This window comes from Charadrius vociferus, unplaced genomic scaffold, assembly GCF_000708025.1.
Source record: "Charadrius vociferus isolate BGI_N301 unplaced genomic scaffold, ASM70802v2 scaffold600, whole genome shotgun sequence".
In the NCBI taxonomy this organism is placed as follows: domain Eukaryota; kingdom Metazoa; phylum Chordata; class Aves; order Charadriiformes; family Charadriidae; genus Charadrius; species Charadrius vociferus.
Window position 1 is genome coordinate 414,915 of NW_009646404.1, and position 19,255 is coordinate 434,169.

A 19,255-nucleotide genomic window follows, 5' to 3' on the forward strand; every position below is an offset into this window, starting at 1 on the left:
GGAAGAAAACGCTCGCATCCTGCAGAGCCGGGCGAGTAGGGAAAATACTAAAACCGAAACACTCTCCTGCTTTCTAGCCCTGTGGATAATTTTTCCCTGGGCAGTGGGAGCTGCTGCCTCTTCCCGGTACCTGAAAGTTTAATGCCGGGAGCAGCGTGGGGCCGGGAGCGGGGTGCCGGCGGCAGCGCGGTGTCACGGCGAGGGGTTGTGTTATTTATTTATTGGTGCTTGGCAGAGTGCCTGGCACACACAAAGCGGAGAGGGGTGAGCTAGCGAGCTCAGAAACCCGATCCTGTCCCTACCCGCTCTTTGGGGCTTCGATAAATATTTGATGCCCACCAACCCTGCTGCCCTGGGTGGGCTGGGGGTGCTGGGGTGGGGGGAGAGCAGCCCTGTGCAGCTCAGCTGAGCTCAACCAGGGGTGAGCACTGAGCATGAATTGGGGGAACCTGGAGTGGCAGGAGGACGCTGCTGGGGACAGAGAGGGGTGACAAGCCCAGCAGGTGAGGCAGCCAGTGAGATGCAAAGCCTGGGGAGGGGGTTCCATCCCAGCCCTTGTGGCCGTGTCCTGGTCCTTCAGGACCTGTTTCTGCCCCAGCTTTGTGTTCAGGCCTCCGAAACACAAAGGGGAACCCAAAGTTTGGAGCTGTCCCAGCTCAGGCTCTGAAGTGTTGTCCTGTTGCAGTAGGAATGAGCAGCCACCACCTCCGGGTCATGCTGGGGCTGCCAAAGGAGGGTTTCCAACCCCCCGACAACCTCGGCACAACCCAGAGGAGGTAGCTGCTCGTCCCCCCTGCCATGCAGCCATGACTTTGCAGCGAGAGCGACCATGGCTGGGCTAGGACCAGCCTCATCTGCTGTCCTGTGTCCCTGGGATGGGCTGCAACGTCCTGGGTGCTGCTGGGGCAATGCCACGCTGGTGTAGCGCAGCTCCCCGGGGGCTGCCGGGATGGGGTTACCCCACTCCTGGGCTCCGTCCCCAGCTCTGGCATCGGTGTGCTCTGTGTTTCGGGCTCCAGCATGGGAGAAGGCAGTTGTCTGTCTGCAGGTGGAGAAGCAATAAAAATGTGTTGATGGTGGTGATACCTGGAGAGCTGTGGCCCTACGGGAGGGCAGGAATGTAAAAGAATGTGCATCCAAAACATGTAGCTTTAACGTTATGTATGGCTTAAAAAACCAAACAAAACCTGTTGTCCACTTCTCCTAACAAAGGCCTTTCTGTGCTGGGTAGATTTTTGAAGTCTTTGATTCATTTCAGAAAGCTGTAGGAACGGAGCAGCTCTTTTTAAAACGAGGAGCTTACTCCATTCCTAGTGCTCTCCGTACCACCAGCATTCTCTCCCCTTCTCCGTCCCAGCTGAACTAGCGCATCGCTCTGCTGTCCTGTGGGCAGGCGCCTTCAGATGCCAAAGGCGGAACGGGCGATGAAGGGTGGGTTGAGCTTTGCTGGCGACGGGCTGGAGCACTGAAAAGAGTTTATCAAACAAAAGCGGGTCCAGCAGCGAGGGGCCGGGCGGTGCAGAGACCTTCCCTTGCGGGACAAAGGGTGATTCATTCCCTACCACGAACAATGCCTCGAAATCACAATTGTCCCCTCGCTTCGGGGAACAATCGGGAGCAGAGGATCACATTCCCCGGTAGGTCCCGGCTCGCACGCAGGGAAGGGAGAAATGAATCCGTGCAGCAGACACGGGGACTCGCCTGCTGGGGACGTAGGAATTCCACAGTTTTCTATCATGGAGTGATGAATAATGGCCCAGTGATGCTGCTGCTGCCTGAGCAGGACACACTGGTGGTACCCAGCCCACTGCCTGTGCACATGGTTGCACCCCATAGGCAGCCTGAGATAGCTGGGGCACATCCAAGGTGAAGGCTGAGTTTGAAATCACTAAAGAGGGCAACCAGAGCGTTTTGGCAGGACCTGGGCAGGTGGGGTGATGGTGGAGTCTGGGGTCTGTGATTCCTGATGGACGTGTTCAGGATGCAGGCGGAGGTGTGTAGGGACATGAAGGATGCTTTGGCAGAGGCACCAGGCAGGCAGGGGGTGGTAGGAGACCATGGCTGGCTTGAGAGGGGGAAGGAGGAAGCCTGTAGCCTTCCTGTCATCCCAATGGAAATTAAAAAAGGAAAATCCCATCCCTTAGGGGATGAGAAGTCTGCTCCGGGGGTGGGGGTCTGTGAGCTGGGAGCAGCATCTCTCCTGTGGTGGGCACAGATTTGGGTTCTGATGCTGTCACTTTGCAGGTGAACGGCATAAATGTGGAAGGCCTGCGGCACTCAGAGGTGGTTTCCCACATTAAGTCCAGAGAGAACGAAGCCAGGCTCCTGGTGGTGGACCCCGAAACAGATGATTACTTCAAGAAGCTGGGGGTGACCCCCACAGAGGAACACACCAAAGGTGAGATCTTGCTTTCCCTGGGTGACCCTATGCCGTTCCCGTGACTCACCGTGTCATGGGTGGGATTTCAGAAGTGGGGGAGAGTCATGTTTCCCTTCTGTCTCATCCCTCAGTAGTTTCCTGAGCACCACCCAGCTATTTATACATAGTGAGAATACTTCCTAATCTAGCCAAAACCCAATTTGTTATTTTTACATGGTGAATAATTAACATGGGAAGTTGCTGCCAGAAAGTGGCTGAGACAAAGCATGGTGGGATTCGGGGGGAGCTGGGTGCTCGGTGAGGGATGCTCAGGTGCGGACCGGTCTGTCTGGTTGGGGCTGGGAAGCTTCTCCGACAGCCGTTCCTCCAGCCCATCCATTTTCAGCTGCACCCGCACCCTGGGAGATGGGGTGTCTGGTGTTGGAGCGGGTGGACCCTGCAGGGTCTGGGGGAACAGAACGGTCTGCCCGGGATGCTGAGCTGGGGTCTCGGGAGGGAGAGTGCAATAAATGCCCCGTTGCTCTCTTTGCTCCAGCAAAGGAGCCTGTGGGTGCATTGAGAAATACCAAAGCAAACGCTGTGTGCGCGCAGAGGGAAGGGTTTCACGCCACAGCGATCACAGGGGCGGCTGTTGCAGGAAATTATTTCCTTGCTGTTGAAACCTGGCAGAGAAAGCTGCCTGTCCGCTCCCCAACCTGTTGTGCTGCCACTCCAGGATGGGGAGGGAGCAGGGCGCTCCCCGGCCCGTCCTGCCATCCCCCGGCTGAATGGCGAGCTCTGTTTCCCAATACAGCTCTTCCTTATCTGATCTGCACCCTGGCTCCCTCCGATGCTCAATGGGGAGATTTTTGTCCAAAGAAATGGGTCAAACAATGCAGAGAAGCGCACGGGGCGAAAGCGGTGTCAGATGCTCCGCGTCGGTTCGAGGAGGAGCTGGGGCGAGAGCTGTCTGCTGGCAGAAGCGATAAAGGAGCCCTTGTTCCCCGGGGTGGGGACGCAGCCAGGGCACCGGCCGCCCCGGGGGGTGCGGGTCGGGGGGGTGCTCAAGCCCCTGCCTCGGCTCCACAGCTGGCGACGCCGTCTCGGCGCGTTCGTCGGAGATGGAGAATTGGGTCTGCCTGGCCGGTGACAGTAGGTGTGTTGATGACAAAGTGCTCTGGTTAACTCTGTGGTTGGCAGGATAAGAGGAAATAATAATGGAACTCTTTAATCAAGTTGCTTGGACCTCAGGCTTACAATTTTGAAGTCTTACCGCTGATCCTAAGCACCTCAGTGTTTTAGCCAATGAGCGTATTTTAAGAGCTACACACCTTTCAGGATTAAGGAAACACAAAAATATTTCCACACAAGCCAAATCTTGAAATTACTTTTTTTTAAAAGTCCAGTTCCACTTCAATATTGCTTGTGATTTGAAGCTTGCTTCTCACTTAAGTAACATTATCTTTCTTATGATACCAGAGATTTTAGCATCGTTTCTGCTATGAGCTGACTTTCTTCTTTGATGACCATTGCTCAGTTTATCATACTGTAAACACGAGTCTGATGTTCAGTACGATAAAATACTCAAGGATCCCAGCACCATAACTGAGACTTTTGCACTAGCACGCTCAAAATTATGATTAGAGTTTATTTTTTTAAACGCAAAGGTGCCCTGTTTTGTACTGGAAATCCCAGCCGTGTCTGTACGTGGTGCAGGGAGACGATGGCTTTGGAGCTGTGCCATTAGCTGCCCTGGGTTTCTGCAGTTGCAAGTCGCATTTGGTGCCGTGCGCTGCTCTTGCTTCACTGGATTTCGGGTTACACAGCGATGTGCATCCACATCATTGTCTTCTGCTGGAAAGATACACAGAGTGAGGGCTTTGCCCCGAGAAGCATTCATGCTCGACATAATTCAGTTATTAATCCCGTCACAATTAACACATCTGTTAGCCTGGGACAGATGAGACATGGTAATGCTTTTTGCCATGACTTGATCTCAGTGACTGGCAGCTTATCTACATAACGTTTGCCGTTGTGTGGAATACTATGAGTGCAAATAGTTGGAAGTGAGGAGGGGGGGGAAGCCAGGGTACCCGTGGAGCGGGTTGTTTGCCACATGCTGTTGTGACACCATCAAGATGCTGATTTCAGCAAAGAATGCTGGGTTGGTTTTTAAGATTTCTGATTAAACAGCTTCTGGAGAAAAATTACTTAGTCAAAAAACCAGGAGTGTGCTGGATTTAGTGCTTGTAGAAGGAAATTACTTGGTTCCCTTCCTGGGAGGTGTTTTCTGATGAAAACAGAGTGAACTCGAGCAAAGGGGAGACCTTATTTTGGCCTTTCAGTGCCTAAAGAAAGATGAGGACAAACTTTTTAGCAGGGCCTCTTGCAATAGGGCAAGGGGTAATGGTTTTAAACTAAGAGGGAAGATTTAGACTAGATATAAGGAATAAATGTTTTACCATGAGGGTGGTGAAACACTGGGCCAGGTTGACCGAAGAGGTGGCAGATGCCCCATCCCTGGAAGCATTCAAGGTCAGGCTGGACGGAGCTCTGAGCAACCTGATGTGGTTGAAGATGTCCCTGCTTATTGCAAGGGGGTTGGACTAGGTGGCCTTTAAAGGTCCCTTCTGACCCAAACTATTCTATGATTCTATGAAGTCAGGGGAGTGGGAAAGAATTTGGTTCCAGAAGGACAGAAGGGGGATGGACAGGCTTTTGTGTGGGCTCAGAAGCAGCATAGGGCACAGTCCAGAGACAAGACACACTGAGCTGGTGGGGTGGGCAAGGGAGAAAGCAGGCTTGGGATGGCCGGGTGAGGGTTGCTTGAGGGATGCTTGCCTGGACCTGAGGCCAGCAATCCCAGCTGAGTGTATTTACCACGTATTTTCTTTATGTGGTCTCTAGGAGTGGTACCTCAGCCCATGACAAATGGATCCGCACAGACTCAGGTGAGTACTTGCCTGCTCGAGGGTGCCCCGATGGCCGGGGTGGCTGGGCAGCATCCCGGGTTAGCTCAGTTTAGGGGAACGTCTTGGAGCAATCAAGAGGGATCAGGGGTGAGAAGCCATGCTCCTGGCATGCCGGCTTTCCTTTGCTCCCTCCTGTGACATGTGAGCCTGTCGGGATGACTTGCCAGCCTGCAGAGCAGAGAGGGATGCTCACAATGTCCCCAAGGCTCATTTAGCTCAGCTTAACCGCTGTTGGCTGATTTTAATTGCTTCCTGCTGCAGCTTTAATTTAGGGGTTGAACAAGGCTGGTTTCAGCCCCGTTTAATCACTGTTCCCAGTGATAGAGGGAGGAGGTGAGCAGCTGCCCAGCGCTGGCAGGATGGGGAGTGTGCTCTGCCCAGTCCAGGGGATGCAGGAGAGTGGCATCTCTGCTGGCAAATCCCAGGGACCTCCCGTGTGTGTGTGTGCAGGGTCCCTTTGGCAGGACCTTTCCCTCCAGGCTCTGCTCCTGTCCCTAGACACGCCAGGCGTTGGTCTCTGTCTGGGATGTCTGACCCCATTGGGCTGGAGCATTTTTCTGCCTAGCTTTTTTTTTTCTTTTCCTTAATTGTGTCTTTGTGCAAACTGGACTAACGTGTTAATTTCCACTAGCTGAATGGAGGATCCACATCTTCATCTCACAGTGACCTTCAAAGTCCTGGAAAGGAATCAGAGGTAAAACCCCCCAAACATTCCCCTTCCCTTTTACATAGTGTTGTAGGTACATGCATTGCCACACGGTACCATGAGGCATGTCTTTCAGTGCGTTGTCAGTTTTGTCTCGCAGCCTTGAGTACGCTTGTATCCATCCAGCGAGCAAAATCTGGCGTTTTCTTTCATCCCTTGCGCTGTAGATGTGCACGAAATGGAGCCGTGAGCTGTCAGCAGCTTCTGGTTCCACCGTGGAGGTGACCGTGTTGCTGGGACGGATCGATAACTCCTTTGGGTGGCTAGTCAAGGGCTTGGGACCCTCAGAGTGATGTGTCCTGTAGCAGCATGAACTGCTGTCACAGAGATGTTCTTTCCCCTCTTTGTCCCTGGGACAGAAAATCTGGTGGGAGTCGCGTGGCCTTTGCCAGCAGCAGCAGTAGATGTCCCGTATTAACAGACGAGTTTTGCAAAGGTGCGGATGCGTGCTCTGTCCTGGCTCTGGGAGGACGCGCGTGTGCACATCCTTTCGGGCATCGTGACCTCGGGGAGGAGGTGGCACTGCCCCAAACCAAGCAGAGGAAAACGTCAAGGGGTAACGGCAGCAAGTTAATTGGTGCCTCGTTGGGCAGCGACTCGTGCTCGAATGGTTTGAAAAGAGGTGTAAGATAAAAGAATGTCTACGAGAGTTTTGGATCTTAAGTGTAATTATACTGACAAACTACAGGGCAGGAGGTGAGGCTGGGAAGCCGGGAGGAGCGGAGCTGTGATGTTCCAGTGCTGCTAACAGGAACAAGGCGGGCTAGAATTTATAGAAGCCGAAATACTTTTAGCTTGGAGCACAGAGAATTTATCACAGTGTTTAAAGGAGCTGCTCAAGATGGGAGGAACGTGGATTTGGTGACCTTGCAGGGCTGGGGCTGTTTCTCTGGTGGAGCTTGGCTGAACACCGCGGCAGAGGGCCAGAGAAGAGGCACACCTCAGAGCTCGCTGCGCAAGGTGAACAAGCGACCAAAAGTAAACACAAGGCATAGATGGGTATTCTGTCAGTGTTATTAATGTAGCAATTTTTTTTCTTAAAATAAGTAGGGGATTCCTAAAGCGCTCAAAAAATTATCTTTAGCGTGAGGCTCTGCTAAAAATAGAGGAATGTCTCCATGCTGGTGATCTGTGGGGTCTCTGCTGGTTCTCAGTGCTTGTGCTCTCCCAAGACTGCTGGGAGTGGGAGTCTGATGACAGCAAGTGCTCACACAGTCTCCTCTGAGCACCCAGAGCCTCTAAAACTTCTCGAACGCCAGCTGTGTCCCAGAGCTGTGGCCAAACGCCTGCAGTCTGGCATCTCTGTTTCCCTCTGAGCATTAAATAATACATGTCCCCATCCAATGGCTGCTGCCTTTGGAAAACTGGGCTGTTTCCCAGTGCCCAAGCACAGCGGTTCCTCCCGTGGAGTCACCTTTGGGCTGTTTCAGAGATTGCTGTCCCACCACTGTACTGGAAACCAGAGTCCCTGGGGAGCGGTGGGGGGGTTGCCTGTGGCTCTGCCCCCCAGCTCGTAGCCTGAGGTGCTCATTCAGGCCACCACCTGGGTCAGTTTGCACTTGTAAGCCAGAGCAAAGCTGGAGCCATTCTCTTGAAGTGCTGGTGGAAGACCTGCCCATGGTTATCAGGAGGGTTTGTGAAATCATCATTTTGGAGTTTCGACTGCGTGGTAGGGCAGCAGTGTGAGTAGGCAGGCTTTAAAATGTTTCCTTAAAACCGAAGGTCTTGATTCTGTAGGGTTGCCCGCTATTGACATGAGTGTGGTGCTCGCGGAGCGCAGCCGTGCAGCTCCAGGGCACAGCTGCGTCTCCCCGAGCTGTTCTCCTCGGGCACCTCCACCCTGCCCGGCACTGAGACCTGGGAAAGCCTCAGTGATGGATGTGATGGATGAAGCCAAAGCTTTAGATTGCACCTGCTATGGAGCCTGCTGAAACCAGCTCTGATGAACCAAGTCCTGGCATCCTGGCCAGTATCGGGAATAGTGTGGCCAGCTGGACTGGGACAGCGATCGTCCACCTATACTCAGCACTGGTGAGGCCCCACCTCGAGTGCTGTGTTCAGTTTTGGGCCCCTCACTACAAAAAACACATTGAGGTGCTGGAGCGTGTCCAGAGAAGGGCAACAAAGCTGGTGAAGGTCTGGAGAAAAGGTCTTATGAGGAGCGGCTGAGGGAACTGAGGGTGTTCAGCCTGGAGAAAAGGAGGCTGAGGGGTGACCTTACGGCTCTCTACAGCTCCCTGAAAGGAGGGCGTAGCGAGGAGGGGGTTGGTCTCTGCTCCCAAGTAACAGGCGATGAGACAAGAGGAAATGGCCTCAAGTTGTGCCAGGGGTGGTTTAGGATGGGTATTAGTAAAAATTTCTTCACCAAAAGGGCTATCAAACATGGGAACAGGCTGCCCGGGGAAGAGGTTGAATCACCATCCCTAGAGGTGTTTAAAAGACGGGTAGATGTGGTGCTGAGGGACATGGTTTAGTGGTGGGTTTGGCAGTGTTAGGTTGATGGTTGGACTCAGTGATCTTAAAGATCCCTTCCAACCTAGACAATTCTAGGATTCTAAGTCCAGGCAGGGACGATGCTTCTGAGACCTGTGGGTTTGAGGGGCTTGGAGACACGGTGCTGGGTCTGTCCCTAACAGGGATGCAATGGAATAAAAGCATTTTGGCCAGGACTTTAATTGTACCCTGAGGACATAGCGGCCATCCTTCACCTCCTGAAGGAACAAGAGGGTCAGGGTTAGTGGAGGGGCACCTGGGGTTCCTGGCTTGAGGACACATTGCCGCAGTGGCAGTGACTTTAGAGAGGGAAGTTTAATTTTCTTATTATAAAAGTACTTTTCTTAAGCAGTTGGAAAGATGCTGTTTTCCGTACAGTTTCCGAAGCGAATACTGCCTTGACTGGCATCTGATGGTGGCCGTGCTGGGCATGGCCAGCTGGGCACACAGGCGCTGTTGTCCTCCCACGCAGCCCCATCCCTGCCTCAGTTGGCCACGGGTGCTCTGGGAGCAAACGGGTCCCTGGGCAGGCGAACACGGGGGGTGCTTTGCCATAACCCTCCCTGCGAGCCCCGAGGCTCACCCTGTTTGTACCCTCGTCCCCGCTTTCAGCCCCCACCAGGGGCTTATTTTTCATTTTCCCAGCAGACAAGCGGAGCAGCCTGTTTTCCCTCTGGCAGCAGCTTCTGTGTTTCAGCTTTCCCAGCTGTGGCAGCCACACGTTCCTCAGGCGAGGGCGGGGGGAAACCCCACAAAACGCAATGTAGTAATTAACTCTGTGGCCACACGGATGCTGCCGCCGCCAGTGAAACCACAGCAACGGCATGGGGGAGGGACTTTGACCTTCTGCTCCAAAAAAAAAAAAACCCACCCACCCCTGTGCATTTGTTTATCGTACACGCTGGAGGAAACGCCTCTCCCAGGGCCGTGTGGGGTGAAACGCTGCAGGACACCATGGCCATGCTCGCGGCGGTGCGGGGGATGCTGCCACGGGCTGACATCTTTTCTCCCTTCTGCACGCAGGATGGAGACGCGGAGAAGAAAGACCCGTTTGAGGAGAGCGGGCTGACCCTGAGCCCAACAGCTGCTGAGGCCAAGGAGAAGGTGAGGGCCAAGCGGGTGAAGAAGAGAGCTCCGCAGATGGACTGGAACAAGAAGCGAGAGATTTTCAGCAATTTCTGAGCCTTGCTGGTGGCTGCCGTCCGTCGCTCTCCTGCCCCTGCCCCAGCTTGGACGTTTCTGAGGTGCCTACGCCCTGTCCTTCAGTGTCCATGTGAGATGCTTTGTGCTCTGCTCTTCACTGGTTGCTTTTACAAGGCGTATTTTAAAGTCCTTTTTTTTTTATTTTTTATTATTATTATTATTGTTACTCACCAGCAATTCTCATAAGACAAATGTGACCAAAGCTCCTTTTCTTGCTTGCTCTTCAGCCTGGCTCTGGCTGCCCGCCGTCCCCTGTTCCTATGAGAAAAGACTGGAAGAGTTTAACCCTTTTTTCTTACCTGCATCATTTAGGCTTCTATTACTTTTTTTTTTTTTTAATGGGGCGTTTGTTTTGGTTTTGTGGGTGTCCCAGACTGAGCCCCATGGGATGCTCTGCGCCCCTGTGCAAACGTCTTACAGCCTCGTGCCCCCGCCGTGGTGGGGACCCGCAGGGTGGGGTGTACCCGGCACCCCCTTCCCGGCACCCCGTCTGCAGCGTGAACTACTCACACGATGGGAAAACGGACAGTGGCTGTGAATCGCTCTTGTTGGCTTTGCTATTGAAATGAAGAAGTTTGTTTTGTTGTTTTTGTTTCTTTTTTTTTTTTTTTTTTAAATGAAGTCCCATATGTTTCCAGTTAGTTTAGGAACCTCCCTCCCCACCAGTGACTTCTGCCCTGGCAATAAAAGCCCCTTTTTCATCCCCGACAGCTCTGTGGAGGGGAGAGGGCAGGATTTAAAAACAAAACCCAAACCCAACAGCCCGAATGCCACAGGCCTCGCCATTTGCAGCCGTCGATGCAGCGCTGAGCGGCGGGGGAAGGCAGGGAGCGGGGTCGGTCCTGCCCCACGGTGTGAGGAGCGGTGCTGCCGGCCCAGCTCCGGCAGCCTTGCAAGAAGGCAAGAGCCACGAGATGCTACAAAAACTCTTTGGACAGACTCTTGGAAGCAACCACATCCCAGCATCCCTTTCCAGGGAGGAATGAGGGGATCCAGCTCTAGCGGTGGGCTTGGCGCTGGGGCAGTGGGGCTCAGCTGTGGCTGTGCCTGGGTGCTGGGTCCTGGAGCAGGGTCCGGATCCTGCCTGGTTTGTTACTTCTGGGCTGCTGGTATGTGATGCCTCCAGCCTGTGAGCATAACTGAGTCTCTGTCTTACCATCCGGAGGGTGTCTTCTGAAGCCGTGGGGTCTCCGTGGGGGTGGCTGCGGAGCAGGCAGTGGTGTGATGGAGGGGCAGCTGCTTTGGCTTTCTGTGGTCTCCTTTGAAAACACCCTGGTTTTGTTATTAGAACCTCAAAAATGTATCCTTAAAACATTACAAATTAAGCCCGCTTAACCTCTTTATTACTTGCCTCTGGCTGTAAATGATGGAAGATGACTAAGCTGAACTACAACACGCTCAGGTTGCAGACAGAGGTGTTTTACCAGGACAGGGTCCCCCTCCCTCCCACGCTCCAGCTGCCCCCCAAGCCCAGCCATGGTGGCTGCCTGGTATTTTGGCTCAAATGCCGAAGCAGCAGCAGGAAGAGACTGGGCACAACAGGACAGTTGAGTACAAAACCAGTTTCCCCAGCTAAAAGCAAATGGCAGCAATCACTTGGACATCGGTGACCGTTTTAAAACCCCTGGCTGTGATTTTGCCCCGTGTTACTCCAGCACTGCTGTTACAAGCCTGTGGCCTTTGGGTTAGTCTGCGCTACGGATATCGTAACGGGTCTGTGTGTATTTCCTAAGTAATGAGCTAAAAGGTGCCTTATAAAATTTACTGCTCTCCTCGGCAGCGGCTTGGGGCTCAGCACAGCAGTGGGTCGGTGTGGGGCAGGGGGACCGCAACAGCAAGAGCCAGGATGTTTGGCGTCGCCGTGGGGAGCAGCTGATGCCCATGGCTGATAGCTGGCTGGCAGGAGAGCATGGAAAGCCTCAGGGGTGAAGGAGATGAGTTCTCTTTTACGAAAGTAATCTTTTAGGAATGTTGATGGGCTGAACAGGTTGAAAAATAATGACTTTGGAGAAGAACCTGGTGCAGGTATTTGGCTATCGGTGACGAGAGCGGCAGGAGGATGATGGCTCAGGATGCGGAGAGGTTTGCCTCCCCTCCAGGACTCTGCCATTAACGAGACAACCTCTTTCCTACTCCACTTCAAAGACAATTACCTGCTCTCTTTTTGCGCCCCATCCCACCCCCCAAATATTTGCTTCTATACATCAGTAATCTTTTGAAGGAGCCCTTCTTTTTCATGGTATGCACGTTGCTTCCCGTGCCTGCATAGCCAAAGCCCAGGCAGTGCCCCGGTCTGCGCAGGGCAGAGCGTTCCCCATTACACTGACCTAAATGTCGCACTCTCCGATGCATGTCAGAGAGCAAAGACCCGTTTGTAAATACCGCATTTCTCATTCAAGACTGGACCACTGTAGCTGGGGGTGGGTGGGGGGGAAGAACATGTAGTTTTGAACGCAGATCAAAAGAAATCAGGTGTGCAAATCTGTACTGATAAGACTTTAAAATCTTAATCTCTGTTTCGTCCATGGAAACTGCTCCTGGTTAAAGCACTTATTGTATTTCAGACATCTTGTAGCTCAGTAGCAATTATTCAGTTCCTGTACATTTAACTTGGAAAAAAAAAATCAATACAGTATAAGGCTGTCAGCTGCATTGTAAAAACATAATGTACACTGTAATGTCAGTAATAAACTTCGTTTTCCCATGTACCGAGTACTTATTTGCTCGTTCCTCATCTGTTTGGTAGGGAACTTCAGAGCGGAATTACAGCCTTCTTTAGCACATTATAAACTTCACTTCCTCCCTTGCCTGTTTAAAGAGTAGCTGAAATTATTCCTTTGAAGCTCTACAATGAAGTCAGCACTGCCCTTTCTTTGAAGAACAAAACAGAGACGGTGGTGGTGTCCCTTCCGTCAGCTTCTGAGGCACCATGCTAGCCTGGCTCCTGTGGCTACTGTAACCCTTGCTGGCACGCACACAACCAAGAGCGATGCTGGCTTGTCTCCTGCTTCCCCCTTAGCTCTGCATTACCCGCTGCTCCTCTGCTACCACCACCCAAAGGTCACTTGTCCAGGCGGTGGCCTCCTCTGATCGTCTTTGGTTGTACCTTATTCATTGTGGTGCCCCTCACTGCCCGGGCAGGCGGCTTGGCAGGTCGCACGCTGCCTGCTTTCAGCTAGCAGATCTGGTTGCTATGGTCTTACACTTCGGTGAGGTCACCCGTCCTCTCCTTCCCCCTGCCCTGTGTTGCACAGGTGCCAGCAAACCTCACGGGTAGAAAAAATTACCCACCACCTTTATTAAATGTGTAGTTACAAGCAGCAGCGAGTCCCCTAGGACAAAGCATTTCTCTCCAGCTACTCCTGACGCAGCACAGCCTGCTGCTCCGCCGGGGCACGCTCAGGCATTCACACGGGGGCTGGAGCCTTCAGCACTGACACAGCAGGACTGCTGAGCTTTGAAAGACCCTTTTTCCTCTCGAGAGCTCAGCCATTGCCAGCGGCTGCTCCCTCCCCAGAGATGCTGAGCTGGCTGCTGCAGTCTCCCTTTTCCCTGCAGTCACACAGCCAGCCCCGTGCAAAGCACAGCTTTACCAGGGCTCAGCGCTGGGCTGCTGCTGAGCCGAAGCGGCTTTGTTGCTCTACGAAGACCGGATGATCCCTCAGCGTCTCTTAGCAGCTGGGCAAATGTCTTGATTAAGGCACTCGTTGCAGCGAGGATTCACAGGCAGGCAGGTCTGTTGGCCAAAGCCCACCAAGAGCCAGTTTATCTCCCTCCAGAGATCCCTGCAACGAGAAGAAAACACGAGCTTTCGGATACAGCTGCTCGGAGGGATTAAAGAACAGCACGTGCTTTTAAATGGATCCCTTTCGCCTACTGCCTGTTCCTCTTGGCTTCCCAAGGCGCCTGGAGGCGGGTCCCAGCCTCCTGCTAAGAACAGCCCTTCTAACCTTTCCTGATCCCTCTGAACTGGGGTGGGGAGCAGGGGACAGACACATGAAGTGCCTGCGGTCATTCTCTTGTGCCAAGGCATGTGCCAGATGTAGACATGCAACAGCCTACCCGTCAGCTGGCATTTGATACTGAAGATTAAGCATCAGCGAAGGCCAGAATCGGACCACGGTCTGATATTGCTGTAGCCATTAGGCTCAGCGAGGGCCTGTGTAGAAAAGCACCTGGCTTGGGTCATGGTAAATTTGTCAAGGCAAGAATCAGGCATCAAGACCTCCAGGTACCTGGCTGCACTAGTGGTGATCGATATATCTGATAGCCACAAAACAACCAAGTAGCTGAGCTGCTGCTGCTGCAGGTCCCTAGGAGAAGAGAAACACCCGCAGACTAGTCCCCCATAGAGAGGAGAGACCCAAAGCAGTCAATGAAAATGGTATAAGCAGGGTTGTGTGCAGACATGGCTCAGCTCCTGCAGCTAGCTCCAGGGGGGTGATGTGGATGAAGCAGGCTGGGGTCTCAGGTCTCACCTGGGCAGCCAGTCCTCCAGCGCCACCCGAGTTTCCTCGGGGTATCTGGTCTCCTTCTTCACCCACTTCAGCCTGTTTGTGATCCTGTGCACATGGGTGTCCACAGCTAGGAAGGGAGAGCCCAGAGTTTAGGTGAGGGCAGACACACCTGAACGGAGAGAGCACAGCCAAAAGCTGCCTGTCACGGCACACCAGGTACAGCGCCCTGCACGGGCTTCCTCCGCGGGCCAGCAGGAACAGGCGGGTGGAAGAGGAGGGGAGGCTCACTCGCAGAAGAAACGTGCTGCTTTCTTCCTAGGCTCGGAGCCAAAAGCAAGACGGGATGGCTATCTCACACCACGCAGCCAGCGACACGCTCGCACAATCTGACCCAGCCTTCCTTCAAAGGTTCGCGTGCTCTGATCTAGCAGGCACAGGGCAGCCTGTCCCAGGTTCTCTTCCTCCCTGTGTTTCAGCTGATGTTACGCAAGTTGCAATCTCTGCCCCTTAGTTTACCCAGATGGAAAACACATTTCATAATACCTACCAACACAAGAGGGTTTGTGAGGCTTAAACGAATGTTTATAAGTGCTTTGAGCTAAAAAGCTCTGAATGCAAAGTATATTATTGTTAGATCAGCAGCGATAAACCTGTCTCTATGGCTAATTGGGCAAAACCCAGGAAATTGCTGTAAACAGGAAGACTGAGTCTTGCCTCCTAAATCAAAACTGAGCACACAATTATTTGGAAAACAGTTGGCTAGTTTGGCTCCCTCTAGACTTCCCTCCTCCACAGCAGGGAGAGAACAACAGACCCCAAGCGCTGTCAAATCGAGCGCAAGAGCCACATTTCGTACCGCTGCCGGTCACCAGTGGGGCTGCAGGAGTCAGCTGCCGTCCGCACTGACCTTGGGCTGCGTGCTCGCTGCGGAGGCAGTCATTCATCAGGTGGCACCATTCCTAGCTTTCCCAGGGCTCCTCCATTAAGCAGCAAATACACTTGGAATATTAATTTGTCCCCAGGGGCCCCCAGGCTGGGCAGCTCGCCTGGACCCTGCAGCTGATTGTCCAGCCCCATCTGCCGGCTGCTGCGGGCAGCTCTGCTGCCAGCCACGCTCCCCAAACGAGCATCATCGTGCAGGAGTGAACCTGCCCTGGGTCTGGCCTGCGCCCATCTCCACCGCAGACTTCCTCCCAGACGATCATTGCTACAGCACACAGCTCCACGGGGTACAGCTGTGCACTCCCCTAGGCTCTCTGTTCAATAAACATGGCAAGTAAACAAATATACCTGTGGTCACCTATTACCCAGCCGCAGGAACTAAAATAGATCAGAAATTCCGTAGCTACAGATTGCCTGAGACCATTTCTTTCCACAATCCATCATGAATTACTGGTTTCAAACAGTAACTTTGACTAAGCCCTGCTTCTGCCCTCTTACGGCTTGCCAAAAATCCCAAGTGAGATTTGTTTGAACAGGAGCAACTGTGGAAAAAAATAATGTCAGACTATCCTACAACTATCCCCAAATCACAAAATTACCCCCACCTCTCTTTCACTTGACACCAAAGAGATTTCAAAGCATTATTCTGCTAGCACATCTTTTTGGATGCCTACCCAATTAGGCAATACTTGCACTGCTTCCCAGGATGTGAGCGGAGGGAGAAACTGCCCTTGGGGATTTCTGCTATCAAATTTGGGGAAAAAACAGTAGCTGGATCCATGCTTAAATCCTATGGCAATCCATCTGCTGTGAGTGGTTGAGGGTCACATCCTTCACCCACCCAAATACTCTGCAGATGACTAAAGTGAAGTGATGCTATCAGGCTCCCAGGGCAGGCATTTTACCCAGCTGCAAGGCTTCCCCTCTGCCTGGGGAATGGATCAGGCGGGATTTAGGAGAGGAACAGGGAAAACACGGTCCAACCTACCTATCCCAGACACACTGTCCCAGGCAATGTTCATGGCCAAGTGGGCCATTTTGGGCCCAACTCCTGGCAGCTGCACCAGCTCCTCCACGGTTCTTGGTATGTCACCCCCATATTTCTCCTTCAGGATGGCTGTCGTCTGCTTTATATACTTCACCTTATTCTGGAAAACCAAGGGGAAAGGCAAAAAATCCAAGTTGCCCTCCAATACAGGAAAAAGAGACAAATAGCTCAGGAAACAAACCACTCCTGAGCATATGTTAGACGTGAGGCCACACACTGGAGTTTGCGGAGGGGAGACCGAAGTCTGAATTCTCCTTGAAAGGAAAATACCGAGACCAGATTAGCTCCAACCTCCCCTGCACACTTCAGGCACTGCAGCAAACAATCTTGCTGTGAATACAAATTGCTAAAACTGGTGTAAAACACAGCCTACAGCCTGATGCCAGGGGAAAAATCACCGCAGGGCACGGCCGCAGGCTGAATACCAGCTGCGGGTGCGTCTCTCAAGAGCAGGGCTGGTTCACGCCCACCTCCTGCCTTCATCACCTGCTTTCAGCTCAGCAACTGGCCACGAGTACAGCCTGCAAAGGACAAGCCTGAACCCGCCTTGCGCTCCTCTCCTGGGCCTCTGAGCTGTCTCAGACAGCTGCATGGGAACAGAGGACGGTAGAGGGGTTCCTCTACATTCACGTCAGGTGCTGCTGCGATCCTGCACTTACCCTCCAGAATCCCACAGGGTAAATGATCTGCCCAAGCGTCGCATCATCCATCTGCAAAATACTGTCGACTGTGAGGCCATGCTGCCTCAGGCGTAGCATGGCAGCTGATGTCACCTGGTCCTTGGTCTGGCTGGACAGCATCAGCGACAGCAGAACTTGGAAGCGCATAACCTGGGGGAAAGGAGGCAGTGAGACACCCCAAGATCTCTGAGAGGATCTGGCTGCCTCTAGGGCTCGGTTCTCCCACCCAGCATCATCTTCAGCCCATTGCATAATATGGACCTACCCTGGTTCAGCCATATCCATGTACAAGAGACTGGAAGGCTGCAACAGAAATAATCCATAACCTTTTAATTCTGCCACACAATAAAGGGAGAAAAGAAGCACATTCAACCTAAGCAGTCAGTATGCATAAAAGGGAAGAGAGCAGCTACTGTCTGCTGGGATCTCACACCCAAAGATGCCAGTGCTTAGCCGCAAAGGGCCAGACAAAACTTTTCCCGATGATGGGATTCTCAGGAGACCCCAGAGGACGTAAAAGTACAAACGCCCAATGATTTTTCATACAACTTCTGCTCTAAAGCAGCTTTTGAAAATGACACCCCTTTCCCAATAGGCTTCAATAGGAACCAGGTATCTGGCTCCAGTGAGCTCCTTACAAAACCAAATCTAAAGAACTGGGATGAGAGAGACTGGGAGATGAAGCACTAAACCCAGATGTTCCTCTGATGCTATCATGCAGGGTTTAGCCCAGACCATTCACCTCCTTTTTTTCAATTGATTTTTCTCCAGATGGGATTCTGTCCCCACCAGAACGAGGAGGATGATGCAACTAACCTGGACTGACCCAGGATAACATGGGATACAATCCTTTCTCCAGCTCTTTTACAAACAAAGTTTACAAAATCGCAGGTGTGCCAGAAAAAAATCTGAGTGCATGGAAGTAGGATAATCTCTGAGTGCATGGAAATTGTGTGCGGAGTGCTGCTCTGTGCTGAGGGTTACAACATCCACTTTCCCTCGGAAGCAACAACCCTGCTTCCCTAGGGAAGAACAGTTATTTCCGTATTGTGCACCGTGGTCCCCATGGCCCCACAGCTGCACTTGGTGCCAGCCCACATGACTGTGGAGTGTGTGATGCTGTCTGTATCTGGAGTCAAAGCCAACCCTTTTCCCCATGGATCCAAGCCCAAGACACGAGGCCAGCAATAAGGACAGCATTACACACGCTGAAGCTGTGCAGCTGTGTCTTCGAGACCCCTCCTTCAGAGCCCAGCAGGTCACTGTGGAGCACATGCCTCCCGCTGCTCCGTCGAGCCCGCCTGCAGGTTATCTCCATGTTCCCACACCAGTGCCGTGCCCGGAGAGCGCAGCCCTGCAGCCCCAGGTCCCAGTGCCGCACCATGGCCTCGGTCAGCTTTGTTTTTTTGTACTGGTGCAAACGGTCCCCTCGGAGGGAGGTGTCATCTGGGGCCTTTGATTGTGTTCCCAGGCTTGGGGAGCACATTGCCATCCCAGCATGGCCCTTCCTTTCAACCAGTATCCCCTTAAAAGTAGACTGCAAGAGGGGAGGAAGCCAGCCTACGCTTATGTGCTGCTCTGAGGAGCATAAAAGCAGCCTGGAAAGTTTTTTCTTGGCTCCCCTTGCCTTTTCTCCATACTATTTTTCCACTATATTACAAAGCCATCTTGCTGGATACTTTTCTTGGACTTGTACAGAGATTTTTAAGAAAAAAGGGACATGCCTTTATGCCCTGCCAGCCTGCCCCAGAAGACATCACTGCCACAATACGCTCTCAGGGTTTTCACTCCCAAGTCCAAAATCATCCTATTTTTGCCTCAGCTCCTACTCTTGGTTCAGCCTGCTAACTCTTCTGGCAGCAGTTTAAGCAGAGGACAAGGACCTTACACAGCTGTGTTTGCTAGTTGGTCTCTAATGTTCAGCATGGGCTGAATGCGAGCAGAGAACATCTCAGAAAACACCCACTGCCATTTCACAAGGGCTGTCTGAAGCCAATGAGCCCGGCACCAGAGAGGCAGCAGCTGACTCTCCTCCTCGAGCAGGATGAACGGTATCTCTCATATGCACACTTCTGCAGTAACCTCTTGTGGAACAAATCCCAGCTTAGAATCCTGATACACCCTGCGTTTATTTTTCTGTTCTGGAGACACCCAAAGTGGGACATATCCAGGGGCAACATGAGGATGACTGGAGGAACAACAAGGGGGCTGTGGAAGTGGGGATGTATTTTCATGTGCCCGCCTGACAGAGCAGGGCAGCAGGGTGTTGTTACCTGCGGAGGTGCGCTGCTGTCGTAACACTTCTCCACCCCCATCTCATCAACGGGAGCATCTCTGTTCCTCCTCATTTCCCTGATGCGCTCCAGCTGCTGCTGCCTGTCCCTTGGCTCCCAGG

The 19,255-nt window shown here is 52.7% G+C and overlaps 2 protein-coding genes across 2 annotated transcripts in view; one reads left to right on the forward strand and one right to left on the reverse strand.

Moving 5' to 3' along the window:
- SLC9A3R2 (solute carrier family 9, subfamily A (NHE3, cation proton antiporter 3), member 3 regulator 2) overlaps nucleotides 1–9,712 on the forward strand; it is a gene marked incomplete at its 5' end in the record, with an annotated part of 39,173 nt that extends 29,461 nt beyond the window's left edge. The window contains 4 exons of the mRNA XM_009894996.1: nucleotides 2,245–2,398; nucleotides 5,267–5,310; nucleotides 5,963–6,025; nucleotides 9,554–9,712. Of these exons, the coding sequence (XP_009893298.1) occupies nucleotides 2,245–2,398; nucleotides 5,267–5,310; nucleotides 5,963–6,025; nucleotides 9,554–9,712 (420 nt within the window). The remainder of the gene's footprint in view (nucleotides 1–2,244; nucleotides 2,399–5,266; nucleotides 5,311–5,962; nucleotides 6,026–9,553) is intronic.
- Nucleotides 9,713–13,008: 3,296 nt separating this feature from the next.
- NTHL1 (nth endonuclease III-like 1 (E. coli)) lies at nucleotides 13,009–19,247 on the reverse strand. The gene is made up of 5 exons (XM_009894677.1): nucleotides 19,134–19,247; nucleotides 16,840–17,010; nucleotides 16,121–16,280; nucleotides 14,212–14,317; nucleotides 13,009–13,518 (listed from the first exon to the last, which is right to left on the reverse strand). The coding sequence occupies exons 1-5, from the start codon at nucleotides 19,206–19,208 to the stop codon at nucleotides 13,395–13,397; spliced, it is 636 nt and encodes a 211-aa protein (XP_009892979.1). The 5' UTR covers nucleotides 19,209–19,247; the 3' UTR covers nucleotides 13,009–13,394.
- Between the last annotated feature and the right edge of the window lie 8 nt (nucleotides 19,248–19,255).